Raw genomic sequence first — 13475 nt, 5'->3', positions numbered from 1 at the left:
CTCGATGTGTGTGGATGTTGTTACGTGGTGCATAACTAAAACAATCATTCAGACATAAATCTAACACAAGATTAATACAAGAAAACAATTGGTGTCATGGCTTACTGCTAACCTTGAAACAGAGCAGACTAAAGCAGACTTTGAATCTTACTAAACTACATTACTAACACATTAATGTCTAATAATTATCTGACTGATTTACTAATTTCTAACAGAACAAAAAACAGAAAATTGAAAATCTTCATACTGGAGGAGCAGAAACATAAAATATTGTCATTTTGCTTAAAAATTACTCAAATGGTTAATTTATTATTAAAATTGTTGCTGATTAGATTTTGTATCTACTTTATATTTCACTTGTATTATGTGGACAGCAAAGTAAGAATTTTATTGTACAGGGAAACACGTTTGTTAACTGCATATGACAAATATGCTGACGTTGTTAATCTTTGCACTTCGGTCTTCCCCCTGTCTGACTCAGTAAATAATCTTGGTATAATTTTTGATTGTGGTTTTAATTTTGAGAAACAAATTAGGGCCGTGGTTAAGTCGTGCTTTTTTTCACCTAAGACTTTTAACTAAGGTGAAACCTTTTTTGTCACATGGTGATTTGGAGAAGGCAATCCATGCATTTGTCATCTCAAGGTTGGATTATTGCAATGCTCTGTATATTGGAGTTCCTCAGTCTTTGCGCAACAAACTACAATTAGTCCAAAATGCAGCAGCTCGGCTACTATCTAATGCTCACAAGTTTGCTCATAATTCCCCTATTCTCTGTGCTCTTCACTGACTTCCAATCCAATTCAGAATTAAATTCAAGATATTATTGTTTGTTTTTAAGGCTGTTCATGGCCTTGCACCATCTTATTTGCCTGACCTGTTGGCTATTTATGTGCCGTGGAGAGCTCTTCGATCAACTGACCAGTTGTCACTGGTGGTCCCGCGATCCCGCTATAAAAAGTGGGGCGACTGTTCATTTTCTGTTTGTGGCCCTAGACTATGGAATGTCCTGCCAGTCGTACTACGGGCGGAAAGCGACCTAGTGGCCTTTAAATAGGCCCTAAAGACCCACTTTTTAAGCAGGCTTTTGAGTCCTAATTTGTTTTTATTGTTTTATGTTTTTAGAAGTCAGTTTAGCACTCTAGTATTTTTTCTGTTGTTATCGTTTTGCTCTGCTTATTGGGTTTTGACTGTACAGCACTCTGGTGCTCTTGTGAGTTGTAGAGCGCTATATAAATAAAGTTTATTATTATTAAATAAATGCTTTGACCTTGATTAATTTTCTGTGGGTCAACTAATCAAGTAACAGATCAGTTATTTCAGCTCCAGTTTCCAGTTCATCAAACCAGAACCTTTGAATTGTGATGAGTTCCAAAAACCACCAATAAGCCCAGAGACAATTTCAGTAGCAATTCTACAACAAGTAGTTTTGTCTTGGTTATTTTTGGCATAAAAATTGCAAATATGAAAGATGCTGAGAAATACTGATCAATGCATTAAGCCTTGGGACTATACTGGGGTGTGGAGGAACCAGCTAATCCTGACTGGAATATGTTGTAAAAAAAAGTGCTCATCCTCGTGCAGTGCAGAGTTTTAGTAAAGTGTTTGACAAACGTTTCACTCCTCTTCACAGAGTCTGTGCTCTCTGCTGGGATTTCTGTTTGCTGAGCCCAACCTGAGACAGAGCAGAGGGCAGCCGATGAGGAGCCTTGCAATGACGGTGAAAGAATGATACAGGAAGTGACAGGTAGGAGGGAGAAACACTTCAACGTAGTCAGGTGATAACCAGGTGCGGTGATGGCAGCGTGGTTGGGCCGGGTGTCTCTGGGCGACACCTGGTACAACATGTACTCCCGCCTGGTGCGAACCAAACCCGTGGGATCCATGGGTCAGAGCTCTGACGGCCTCACCGAGCTGGCGGAGGGATCAGTGGTCAGGCTGGCCAAGGTCCTGACCACTGTGGACCTGGTGTCACTTGGGGTGGGCAGCTGTGCTGGCACGGGGATGTATGTGGTCGCTGGGCTGGTGGCGAAGGCAATGGCCGGACCTGGGGTCATCCTGTCCTTCATCATTGCAGCAGTGGCCTCCATACTGTCAGGTGAGACAAGAGGTGACCACTAGGGGAGAGAATGTGTTGGGAGCTATTTTCAGAGGCTGATTAGTTGGTGCTTGTGGCAGCAGGGCGGTGTATGTGGGACAGGGTTAGAATGAACAACAGCGGGTGTTCATGGTGACGAGGGCGACAGCATGGAAGGAATAGTGTGCTACATTTCTAGTAGACGTCTGTAAAGGCAGCAGCTCAGGGAGTGAATGAGTGAAAGAAACCCCACAAGCCATGCCGAAGAAGGGAAGCCCAGACACTGTCCACTGCTACTGACATACGTAGGGAGGGACACATCATGTCCAGGTATGGGCCAGGACACGATCCACCTGGAGGGAGTCCCGCACCTGCAGACAGAAGACACAGCAGCAACCAGAACAGAACAAACAAGGGCCCATCACAATCTGAAAGCATGAAAATTCCCCAAACTTTGGGACTATAGGTATGGATGGATCCTGGGAAAATGGGCCCCTGGGCACAGACAGGTGAAAGGCCCTCTACCCCTCCTAGTGTGTCTTTATGGTAGTCTTGCATCTCTTTGTGATTGTTTTGTTTCTTTTTGCATTTCATTTGATAGTTCTGTCCATCATTATCTGCCAAGGTGACTGGCTGGAATGAAAACGCAGTCGCTCTGTCTGTTTATGGTCATTTTTGTCTCTGTATTTTTTTGCGGGGGGGGGGGGCCTGGGGATTGTGCTTTGGTTCTGTCTGGTAATCCAGCCATGATTTTAAATTGGAGTGATGAATCCCCATCATTTCATTCAGCTCCTGAGTGACACAGATTCAGAAACCTGTCTTCTGGGAAGGGTTGTCTGTCTAAGGGTGGATGAATATTTTATGCAACCTGTGTGCACGTTTTTTTAAGGTGTGTGCTATGCAGAGTTTGGTGTCCGGGTCCCCAAGACGACCGGCTCGGCCTACACCTACAGCTACGTGACGGTCGGAGAGTTTGTGGCGTTTTTCATTGGCTGGAACTTGATCCTGGAGTACCTGATCGGCACGGCAGCGGGGGCGTCGGCACTGAGCAGCATGTTTGATTCTCTGGCCAATCACAGCATCAGTAACTACATGATACTACACCTGGGCACGTTCAGAGGACTCGGTAAATACCATCAGCATGTGAATCATTATTTTTTTTACTAAAAACAATGACTTCACATAATGCAACAGAATTAGATCCACTCTCATGTTTGGAGCATCGTGTTGTAATGTTACAGGAATAAAGTCTTATAGAAGAAAAGCCATAAAACCATAATATTGTGTAAGATTATAAGAATATAACAACCACTATATTGTAGCTATATAGCAAATGCAACAAAGACAGTGTTTCTCATTATATCCATCCTTATCCGTGCTAATACACACCTGTCTATTTGCTTGCATCACTGGTAGCATATGTGTAGTCATGTACTACTGACTGTCTCAGGTAAGGGTGAGGACACGTACCCCGACCTGCTGGCCCTGTTTATCGCCCTGCTGGTCACGGTGGTCATCGCTCTTGGTGTACATAACTCGGTGGGGTTCAATAACGTACTCAACATGGTGAACCTGGTGGTTTGGGTCTTCATGATCCTCGCTGGACTCTTTTTCCTCTCTGCCAGTAACTGGGAGGGAGGCAAATTCCTGCCCTATGGCTGGTCAGGGGTGAGGCACTGAACCACTCTGGGTTTATTATCAGGCTATATTATAACTGTACCTCAACAGATTGGAGAGATTATCTTGTTAGTTAAATATCCCAATTTACACTGAGTAGAAATTATATAAAGACATAGTTTTAACACCTTCTAGCGACACACACATTAACACAAGAAAAAGGAAATAATCCTGTTCCTGTTCAGGTGATGCAGGGGGCAGCAACCTGTTTCTACGCCTTCATTGGCTTCGACATCATCGCAACGACAGGAGAAGAGGCAAAAAACCCCAACACATCCATCCCATATGCCATCACCGCCTCGCTGGTCACCTGCCTCACTGCCTACGTGTCGGTTAGTAAGCACCACTGACTTTCACATAAAAGATGACGTCAACCACTGGCTTTCTGGCTGCTGCCATCTTGGTAGAGCTTCACTCCACTTGCTACAGCTAATCCAAAAGTGGGCAAAGAGGTGGAGCGTGAGTGGAGACAGCTAGTAGCCAGTCACCTGAGGTGGGACCCTCCCACATGTCACTCAAAGCAGCCACACCTTTAATTATGCATACATTTTATCCTTAATATAATTTAAACATGTAAGTTATATAAAAAAAGGAGTTTGCATGTTCTCCCCGTGCTTGCGTGGGTTCTCCCCGGGTACTCCGGCTTCCTCCCACAGTCCAAAGACATGCAGCTTAGGTTGATTGGTGTCTCTAAATTGCCCATAGGAGTGCATGTGCCTGTGTGTGGTTGTTTGTCTATATGTTAGCCCTGCGATGGATTGGCGACCTGTCCGGGGTGTACCCTGCCTTCGCCCAATTGCCGGCCGGGATTGGCTCTGGGCCCCCCCCGTGACCCCGCTCAGGGAACAAACGGTAGAAAATGAATGAATGAGTTATATAAAAAATACTTCCCCTGTACAGGTGTCATGGAAGGGAAAATTAGGTATATAGCCCAAAACCAGTTTATGTTCCATTCTGTAACCATGTTTATTTCTGCTGTAAAGCCGGGCACTTTAACATGGGAGTCTACGGGACTGCCTCACTGTTGGAGCCAGAGGAACTGCAGGTTTTAAGGTGTCTGGATCACTAATTATTCATAGTGTTGTTTGAGTCATCAGTGTAACTCCGTACAGGTGAGTGTGGTCCTGACTCTTATGGTTCCCTACAACCTGATTGATGGCTCGGCTCCTCTCATGGAGATGTTTGAGGTGCACGGCTTCCTGTGGGGGAAATACACTGTAGCTGTGGGCTCCATAGCCGGACTCACAGTCTCTCTGCTGGGCTCCCTGTTCCCTATGCCCAGGGTCATCTATGCCATGGCCCGGGATGGACTGCTGTTCAGGTCAGACACTAACACACACAGAGGCTAGTTTAATTTGTTCCTACTAACACTTAAAAAGACCAACTTCCTGCTCCATGTGTCTGAAGGTCCCTGTCCCACGTGTCTGCGTTCACACACACTCCCACATTGGCGTGTGTTGTGTCAGGGAGCTTTGCCGCCCTCCTTGCTCTTCTGGTGAGTCTGAGAGACCTGATTGAGATGATGTCCATCGGCACCCTGCTGGCCTACACTCTGGTCAGTGTGTGTGTGCTCTTACTGCGCTACCAGCCTAACGAACAGACTGACACACACCAGTTTACCTCTGGGGAGGATGTGGATGCACTGAAGCACCAGAATGATGGAGCCAACCACACAAAAGATGACCATATGCTGACTGAAGGCCCCGGAGGTGATGGATCCTCGTCCTACCACAGCAGTGTGACTGAGGGGGAGGGTGACGACTCTGATGTCCACACAGGCCATGCCTCCCTGTTGAAAAGGCTTCTAGGAGGTCATTACTTCACTCTCCGGCTGTGGCTGGGAATGCCTGACGCATCCGCTCAGCCCACCCCTGCCACCGGCCGCATAGTGACCCGCTGCACGCTCCTCCTCTTCTTCATGTCCTTCCTCCTCTGGTCAACCATCATATTTGGTGTTGAGCAGGGAACATGGGCTGAGGCAACATTTTCAGGTCTCATGGCCACTGCAATGGCAGCATCCATGGCAAAGCTTTTGGTTAGGATTATCCAGCAGCCAGAGAGCACGCGCAGCCTGCCGTACATGGTGCCCTGCGTGCCTTTCGTCCCTGCGGCAGCCATACTGGTCAACAGCTACCTCATGCTCAAACTGTCTGCACTCACCTGGGCCAGGTTCACCGTCTGGTGCCTCGTAGGTAAGTGGAAACATTCTTGACTGTGGGTTTTGTAGATCATCACAGGCACACACCTTCTGCAACGTGTGATCCCAGGACAGCTGGCTCCTGAGTGACATTCACATCATAACCAGTGGCAAACCTTATAGATTTCAAACACAGTTTAAATAAGTGATGTATGACAATAATAAAATGATGGCCAATGAGGAGGAAACTATTGTTTTCTACTTTATATTTACAAGAGGGAAAATTGTGACAATTATCAATCATATGAACGTGGTGACTGCATCAGGAGTTTGCTATCTGGCTTCTTGCAGTTTCTGTAAGGATGTTGCTGTTTCATAGAGTGGGTTAGATCAACTTTGGCTGATTTTGTTTTCTAGGTCTGAGTTACACAACAACCAACCAGAAGTAGAAATGAAAAAATGAGATCTTACTCTGATTTTGCTGAGTTCGAGTGCTTTATACATGAGGTGTGCAATCAGACTGTGTTCTCTGTTGGTTAACAAATGATGAGGTGGGGGAGGAGCTTCCCTCCATCTGGAATTCCTGAGGCTTGATAAGTCTCCCCAGGTGGACAGTTTCTCTGCAGGATGTCTCTACCTGCTGGCTCGAGATTTTCTATTGTGATTTAACAACAGTTGTTTGTCCGTCCTCAGGTCTGCTGATCTATGGTTGTTATGGAGTGTGGCACAGCACTTTGGAGCTGAACACCTGCGAGCAGCAGGTGCATGCCAGCTCCTACCAGCGCTACGACGACCACCTCGACGACACCTTCTCTCCTGACGATGACCTTTACCCCCAAGAGCAGGATGAGAGGACCTACCAGGGCTGGTCTGCCCCCGAGGAGAGGGGATACCACTACCAGCAGCAGAACCAGCACCAGCAGCAGAACCAGTACGAAGACCATGAGGGACAGCAGTTTGAGAACCAGTACGAGGATAATGGAGATCAGTACAGACACCAGCATATGAACAGCAGGTCCACAGGAAGTACCAATCACGGGTTTGATGCAGGTGTAGAGGAGAACTGAGTGCAGGAGGTTTCCTAGTCTGGTTCAATGTCACATAAAAGCTCCAAATATAAAGACATAAATAAAAACTTTGAGGCTGTCTTATGGCATGTAAGAGACAATAAGTGAAAACATGTTATGTTAATAATTCCCACTGTACCTGTCTCTAGGTCTGCTCTGTGTGGATGTGTTTTCTTGAATATCAGGATATAGTGGGCACCTCCCATGACAGCTGCGTCACTGAACGAGGCCCGCAGCAGCTGCAAGAGCTTCACTGAATTCTGGTGTCTGTACCCGCTTCTCTTCATGCACCAGCAACTTGACAGCAACAGTAAATCTCCACCAACATCTGAACTGCATCCTGGTCCTTAAGCTCAGGCTCGGTTTACATGTTTGTGAGACACAAGTGGCCTTGCACAACAGACTTTCCTCCTGTGAAAACATCAGTTTAGTGCTTCTCCTCCAGACAGTAATCGGCAAACTTTCAGTCATGGACCATTCAGACTAGTATCAGCCCGACACGAACCCCCTTCTACTTGTCACCTCACAATCACTGCAACAGAAGATAAGGCCCTGCTGATTAGAGTTTGACCAGCCTCCAGTAAGCCTGTACATTTTCACATCTACCTGAAATAACACATCTCCACCAGTGTAGCCCCTTGTGGTGTTTCAATTTGAATTCATATGGACAGATTCTGAGTGAGTGGTGGACATAGATGTGTACGAAGCACACCTCCTCTGCACACGTAGATACTGTGCCATTCTATTATGTAAAAACAGTTGTTATTATTATCATTATTTTTTAATTGAGACCTTTAATAGTCATTAGAGCCAGAAGCTCTGGCCCTACCCCTCGTGGCCCATTTCGAAGTCCATCCAGCAGGACAGTAGGCAGTGATTCAACCTAAAGCGATCTGCTGTAGAAACAACACAAGAATCCAAACATCAGCCCCGTTTCCACCAGACTAACTTTCCAGGGGAACAGGAAGCTTTTGCAGAATTTAGTTCCTCCACTTCCGACTCCACCAGAGGAAACAGGGTCCGTGAACTATCAGGGCGAGGCCTGCAATACTGAGTGTTGCTGACTGGTCAAATATGGCGCAGTTGGCGCCGGCTGCTGACCATTTGATATGTCATTGGGCTAATGTTTTTGGCCATGCCGTGGAAATCCACAATGTGCTTTTAGCCCAGACCCCACTCACACTGTATCCGGCCTAGGAGCTTCAGCCCCGTTATTCACTCAAACTGTGAAAAACCTGGGAGTGTTATTTGATAGCAGCCTCAAATTTGACAAGCAGATTAGTTTGGTGGTTAAAAATAAGCTTCTTTCAGCTGAGGCTGCTAGCAAAGGTGAAACCTTTTTTATCTCAAGTCGACCTAGAAAAAGCCATTCATGCCTTTATTAGCTCACGACTTGACAAATGCAATGCCCTCTATACTGAAATTAGTCTCGACTCCATAGGCTCCAACTGGTACACTCCAAAGAATGCTCACATCACCCCGGTTCTTCAGTCCCTTCACTGGCTTCTGGTACAGTTCAGAATAGACCTTAACATTTTACTGTTTGTGTTCAAGGCTATTAATGGTCTTGCGCCAGTCTATTTGACCTATCTTTTAACCATTTATACCCCGGTTAGAGCGCTGCGTTCCTCTGAGCATGTGTCTCTGGTTGTCCCACGGGCAAGGTATAAAAAGTGGGGAGATCGTTCTTTCACCTTGTATGCCCCCTAGCTCTGGAATGCCCTGCCCCCTGAGGTTCGATCTATAACAGAGCTAATGGTTTTTAAGTCTAAATTAAATGCACATTTATTCAGACTGGATTTTAGCATCTAATATTTAGCAGCAATGCTATACGGGGCCTACAGGCCTTCCTGATTTTATAATTCATAATCTTCTCTGTATTTTGACTCATTTTTATTCTACAGGTGTGTTATAGTTCTTAGATCGTTGTTTTAAATTTGTGCAATGTTAACCTTTCTTTTGTTTATGTATTTTTGGCATGCTCTGTTTTATCTCTGTTTTATTGTGAAGCACTTTGAGCTCCTTGGTGTTGTAAAGCGCTATATAATCAAATAAATTATTATTATTATAACGTTGACATGGCTGTTTGTCTCAGATTTAAGTCAAACCAAACTCTCAGAAACCAAACTCTCAGAGACCCTGAATGCCACACAGTAGCTTTGCTTTTTCTCCGGTTTGGTTTGTGCGCTTAGTTTACAGTTGTACTAATGCATTGAACATCTTTACTGGAACTTTCTGACGCCCTGTTTGTTTCTCTTCTTTGGGTGAGTGGTGTTTACTGTGAAAGAACAGCCGCTCTGTTCAGTAGCTGAAGTGTGTGCAAATGATAATTAGCCTTGTGTTTGTTTGTGTTTTAGGAATAAATAAATGACTTTTTGAGTGAAATGATTTGAAACATTTATTATTTGTAGTACCAGCCATATCCTACAGTACACGTACACAGTTGATACAGTTTGTTTATAAAGTTAATATTAATCGCAAAACATAGTCACTGGTACATGAGGCTATTTATTTACACTTGTTAAACTCAGTTTTTCTTCAACAATAAACTTGAATTCTCTGTACTTCAGCTATTATGTTTGGCAATTTCTTCATGCAATTTAGAGCATAGGTTCTACGGTGGCCCTGAGGTGCAAAACAAAACACAATGGAATTTCACAACGACAAAAAGCAAAAACCAGCAACATTTCAGACAGATGATGGGCAAACTGGTTCAGTGAGGCTTGACTTCTGTGCAACATCAGCTGATCTTGACTGACTTGGGTTCTGCGCAGTCACACAAAAGCAGTGTTGTCCCTGTCTCTTTTTATGTGGATTCTGTAAAGCATCCACACTATGTTCTCCTGTTCGTTATTGTGTGGATGCGTAAGCATCCACACTCTTGTTATCTTCTTTATCTTCTTCTTTATTCTTTACTATGTTATCCTATTTCTTTATTATTGTTTTGATGCTTATGCATCCACACTGTTATGCAGTTCTTTATTAGTGTGGATGCTCACATCCACACTCTTATCTTCTTCTTTATTGTATGGATGCGTAAGCATCCCCACTATTTTATCCTGTTCTTTATTATTCTGGTTTCTACCACTGTTCTTTGGCACCTAACTCCTTCCACATATTTTCACCTAGAAGGGCCATTGAGGTATCAAACTGTTTATCTCCTTAAGGACGTGTGTGCTTCTATACAACTTTTTTATAACTTTCATACTTTTTAAGATATTCAGCTTTTTTACAGAAATTTCCCCATTGGAAATGAATGGGGCAAAGTTGGAAGCTTAATATCTCCGGCATACCTTGGGCTAGAAACGCCATTTCAACTTTATTCAACTCGTGAGACGTTCAGCTACCAATGGTGCAAAAATCATCTTGATATATTTTATGTTTCTTTTTATAATTGACATTTATATTTTGTCTATTTGTCCATAGACAATGAATGGGCCAATACTCTGCAACGCCATTGGCAGGGGGCCGCGCCCCACGTGACCCCCGGTCTAGCAGCTTTCTCTATGCTTCTCCTCTTCCTCATTACTTTTGTGCTCCTATTATGCCGTTCTTAAACTTTATACACATATAATGCATGAAACTCATAGAGAAAATTGTCAGAATCCAGCTGTGTAATTGTCATTGCAAAGAGATGGAGGTATTTGCGTAAGTCGCACATTCCGGCGCGTACCGTCTCACTGCTCCTTAGGCTCGCAGTCAAAAAAAATGCGCTGGAAGGAAAAAGTCTGTGCAATTATAAATCGCCATGGTTCCTTCAATTTGTTTAATATCTTGACATAATACAACAGTGGAATAACACAACAGAGTGCGGTATATATTAAAACGTCATGAGGATGTCAGTTTGCTCATCGCCGCGTCTCTCGCTCCTGTGTCTTTCCCTGCAGACGGTCCCAGCGGAGCTCACAGCTGATTCTCAGCTGGATATAGAGCGGCTCAGAGGCGCTGGCACTGCCAGTCCGCCCCATCCTGCTAGCAGCTTGGCAGCAAAAAACGTTACGATCTACTGTTTATCTCTTCCCTACAACAATCGCTACCAAAATGCAGTACAATTCTGTCTCCCAGACCCTATCTGTTAACTGCTGTTAACTACATAAATATAAATCACACTAAATAGTTAGACATTATGATCTTTTGAACCTTAGCTTCAAGAATTTTTCTAATTAACAGCCTACCTAGACATCCTGTCTCCACTAAACATTTCTAATACAGCAAGTATCTAACCAATATCTATCTGACTAAAAAAATACCTAACAACTTATAGCGACGTAAGCCATGCCAGGTTAAAAAAATGTGCTTCACTGAAACTGTTGTCATTCCTTGAACCTTATGTATTGTACAAGCAAAGGCCAGCTTGATGGGGAACTGTCTGCGAACGACTCCTCTTTGTTTCAAGTTTTCTTCTGCTCTCTTATGTATACTAGATTGTCAGGTACACCTGGAACTGTGTGATCACTGTTCTTTCCAGCTGTCTCATTGTCCATCTTGAGTCCAAACTTAATAACATGTGCATGTCATTCTGTTCAGAAGTTACCACTGTGAGTAAAGTAGCAAATGAACCATTTACTAATCCTTTGGAAACATCAAGGTTTCTGGTGAGCATAACACGAACACCCTCAGGAACCTGCAGTGTGTCTGGTAACTCATTTTTGTTTTCATGAAATGGTTTGGGTTGTCGACACATTTTGCCTGTTTGTGTATCTTTTTTATAATCATTGGCATCAATGTTAATGATATGCACCTGAAGTTGAGCCAATCTTGCTATATTGTGCTGATCTACCTGTTTATTTGTTGCAAAAATGTGAAGAACATCAGTTGGACAAAGTTCTGGTTCAGTGATGGTTTGTGAAAGCAGTGCTTTGTCTGCTTCAGACAACTGATCAGACTTTTCTTTTACACGAATCCTGTTTAGCATTTCTGCAAAGGCAACATCATCTTTCTGACGCATAATGTCAGTTAGTGTGATCATCTGAAAATGTTCTTGCCATAAGTCAATCTCGCATGGGTCATGTATACATAGAGGTTTAGATTGTCGCACTGGTGGTAGTTGATAAAAGTCTCCAACAGCTAATACTGATAAGCCTCCAAAGGGTTTCTGACTGCCTTTGATCTGTTTGAGTCTCACATCCACATAGGCAAAAAGCTCCTTTGACACCATAGACACTTCATCAATAATTAGGATTTCAGCATTTAACAATTCTGCTCTGACATCATCCAGCTTATTACCTAGTCCTTGAAATGGAGGTTTTAGGCCAATGAACACACACAAACCTATATTGTGAATGTGCTTCAGTCAGTATAGCCCCATTGGGTGTTGGCTTTAAAGGAGACCATAGAGATGTAAATGTTGCAATTGGAGACATTGTTTCACACCTGGCTGCCTCAGATTTTTCATCTTCACAAGTAAAAGGCTCTAACAATTAAATACTTTTATGAAAAACTAAACAGATGTGAATTTTTCATGCATGTATATTGTGTTTTTCTATCCTTCTTAGATGCACACACTCCACAGTGCTTCTGTTGCTGAACTAGTCTCTCTCTCCTCAAAACCAGAAGTGTCTCACATTCAGTATAGCCCCAGTGGGTGAGCTCTGCCTATCACACCAAGCCAGTCAGCTGATTCAGTCTGAATGAAGCAGAAGTGGTTCAAACGTAATCAGTCACATGGTTTTTATTGATTTGAAGCAAGCTCCAACACAGTGCTTCAAAAAAAATATCCTTCAGAGTTTGAAGCAAGCTTCGAAGCCTCGGTATCAAAGGGAATATCACTAAGTATTTCCATGTTTCTTGTTTGTAACATAATTATTGAACACAACTTTTTTTGACACTCAACATCAGTGTTTCTAAACTGGTGTCATCCTAAAACATAATGTCCAAACCACTTATCAAGTCACAACTCATTGGTACAACATTTCAATTTCATTTATTCAATTATAAAGCATTTTCTTAAAAACATAGTCAATACAACCTTTGCTTCACATTTTTGTCTGAATTGAAGAAATGTTACTCAAAAATGAAAACAAACACCAGAACCGTTAAATAATACAACATAAATACAACTGTCAAACACAGTTTAACACACAACAAAGTACTCTATATGTATAAAAATTGTTCAGAAATATAAATATTTCAATTATAAGCATTCAATACACACAATATGGTTTCATGAGGCAAATGTTGACGTAATATTTCTCAGTCATTTATACAATTTCTTTACATCTACAGTGTGACTGCTCATGAGAGCTGCATGTAACATGATAAATGCATGCAATACGGAACATTCAATATTTATTTAACTCATACTGTTTAATCAGTACACATACAATACCCATAACAAGCCTTTTGTGAAGTGATTGTAATGCTACAGCTCAATGACAGTCCTGGTGGTCAATATGAGACAGTGCAATCAAGATATATTTGTGTCTTCTAGTTTTTGGCATTTAAATTCTTCTAATCCCTGTGTTAAGCTCCTTAAATTTACTGATGATACAACTTAACTTTCACCAAAATAACATCC

At 43.1% G+C, this 13475-nt stretch overlaps 1 protein-coding gene and 1 long non-coding RNA gene across 2 annotated transcripts in view; one reads left to right on the top strand and one right to left on the bottom strand.

The window, feature by feature from the left end:
* The window catches only part of LOC109951067 (uncharacterized), a 58755-nt gene that overhangs the window by 39562 nt on the left and 5718 nt on the right, over nt 1-13475 (bottom strand). The window lies entirely within an intron of this gene.
* On the top strand, nt 1700-8218 carry LOC109951064 (probable cationic amino acid transporter). Its single transcript, XM_020585338.1, has 7 exons — nt 1700-2098; nt 2967-3203; nt 3528-3745; nt 3940-4086; nt 4867-5075; nt 5162-5946; nt 6585-8218. The coding sequence occupies exons 1-7, from the start codon at nt 1798-1800 to the stop codon at nt 6956-6958; spliced, it is 2271 nt and encodes a 756-aa protein (XP_020440994.1). The 5' UTR covers nt 1700-1797; the 3' UTR covers nt 6959-8218.

Source organism: Monopterus albus, unplaced genomic scaffold (genome assembly GCF_001952655.1).
Source record: "Monopterus albus unplaced genomic scaffold, M_albus_1.0 scaffold362.1, whole genome shotgun sequence".
Classification (NCBI taxonomy): Eukaryota; Metazoa; Chordata; class Actinopteri; order Synbranchiformes; family Synbranchidae; genus Monopterus; species Monopterus albus.
This window is presented reverse-complemented; position numbering and strand designations above follow the sequence as displayed.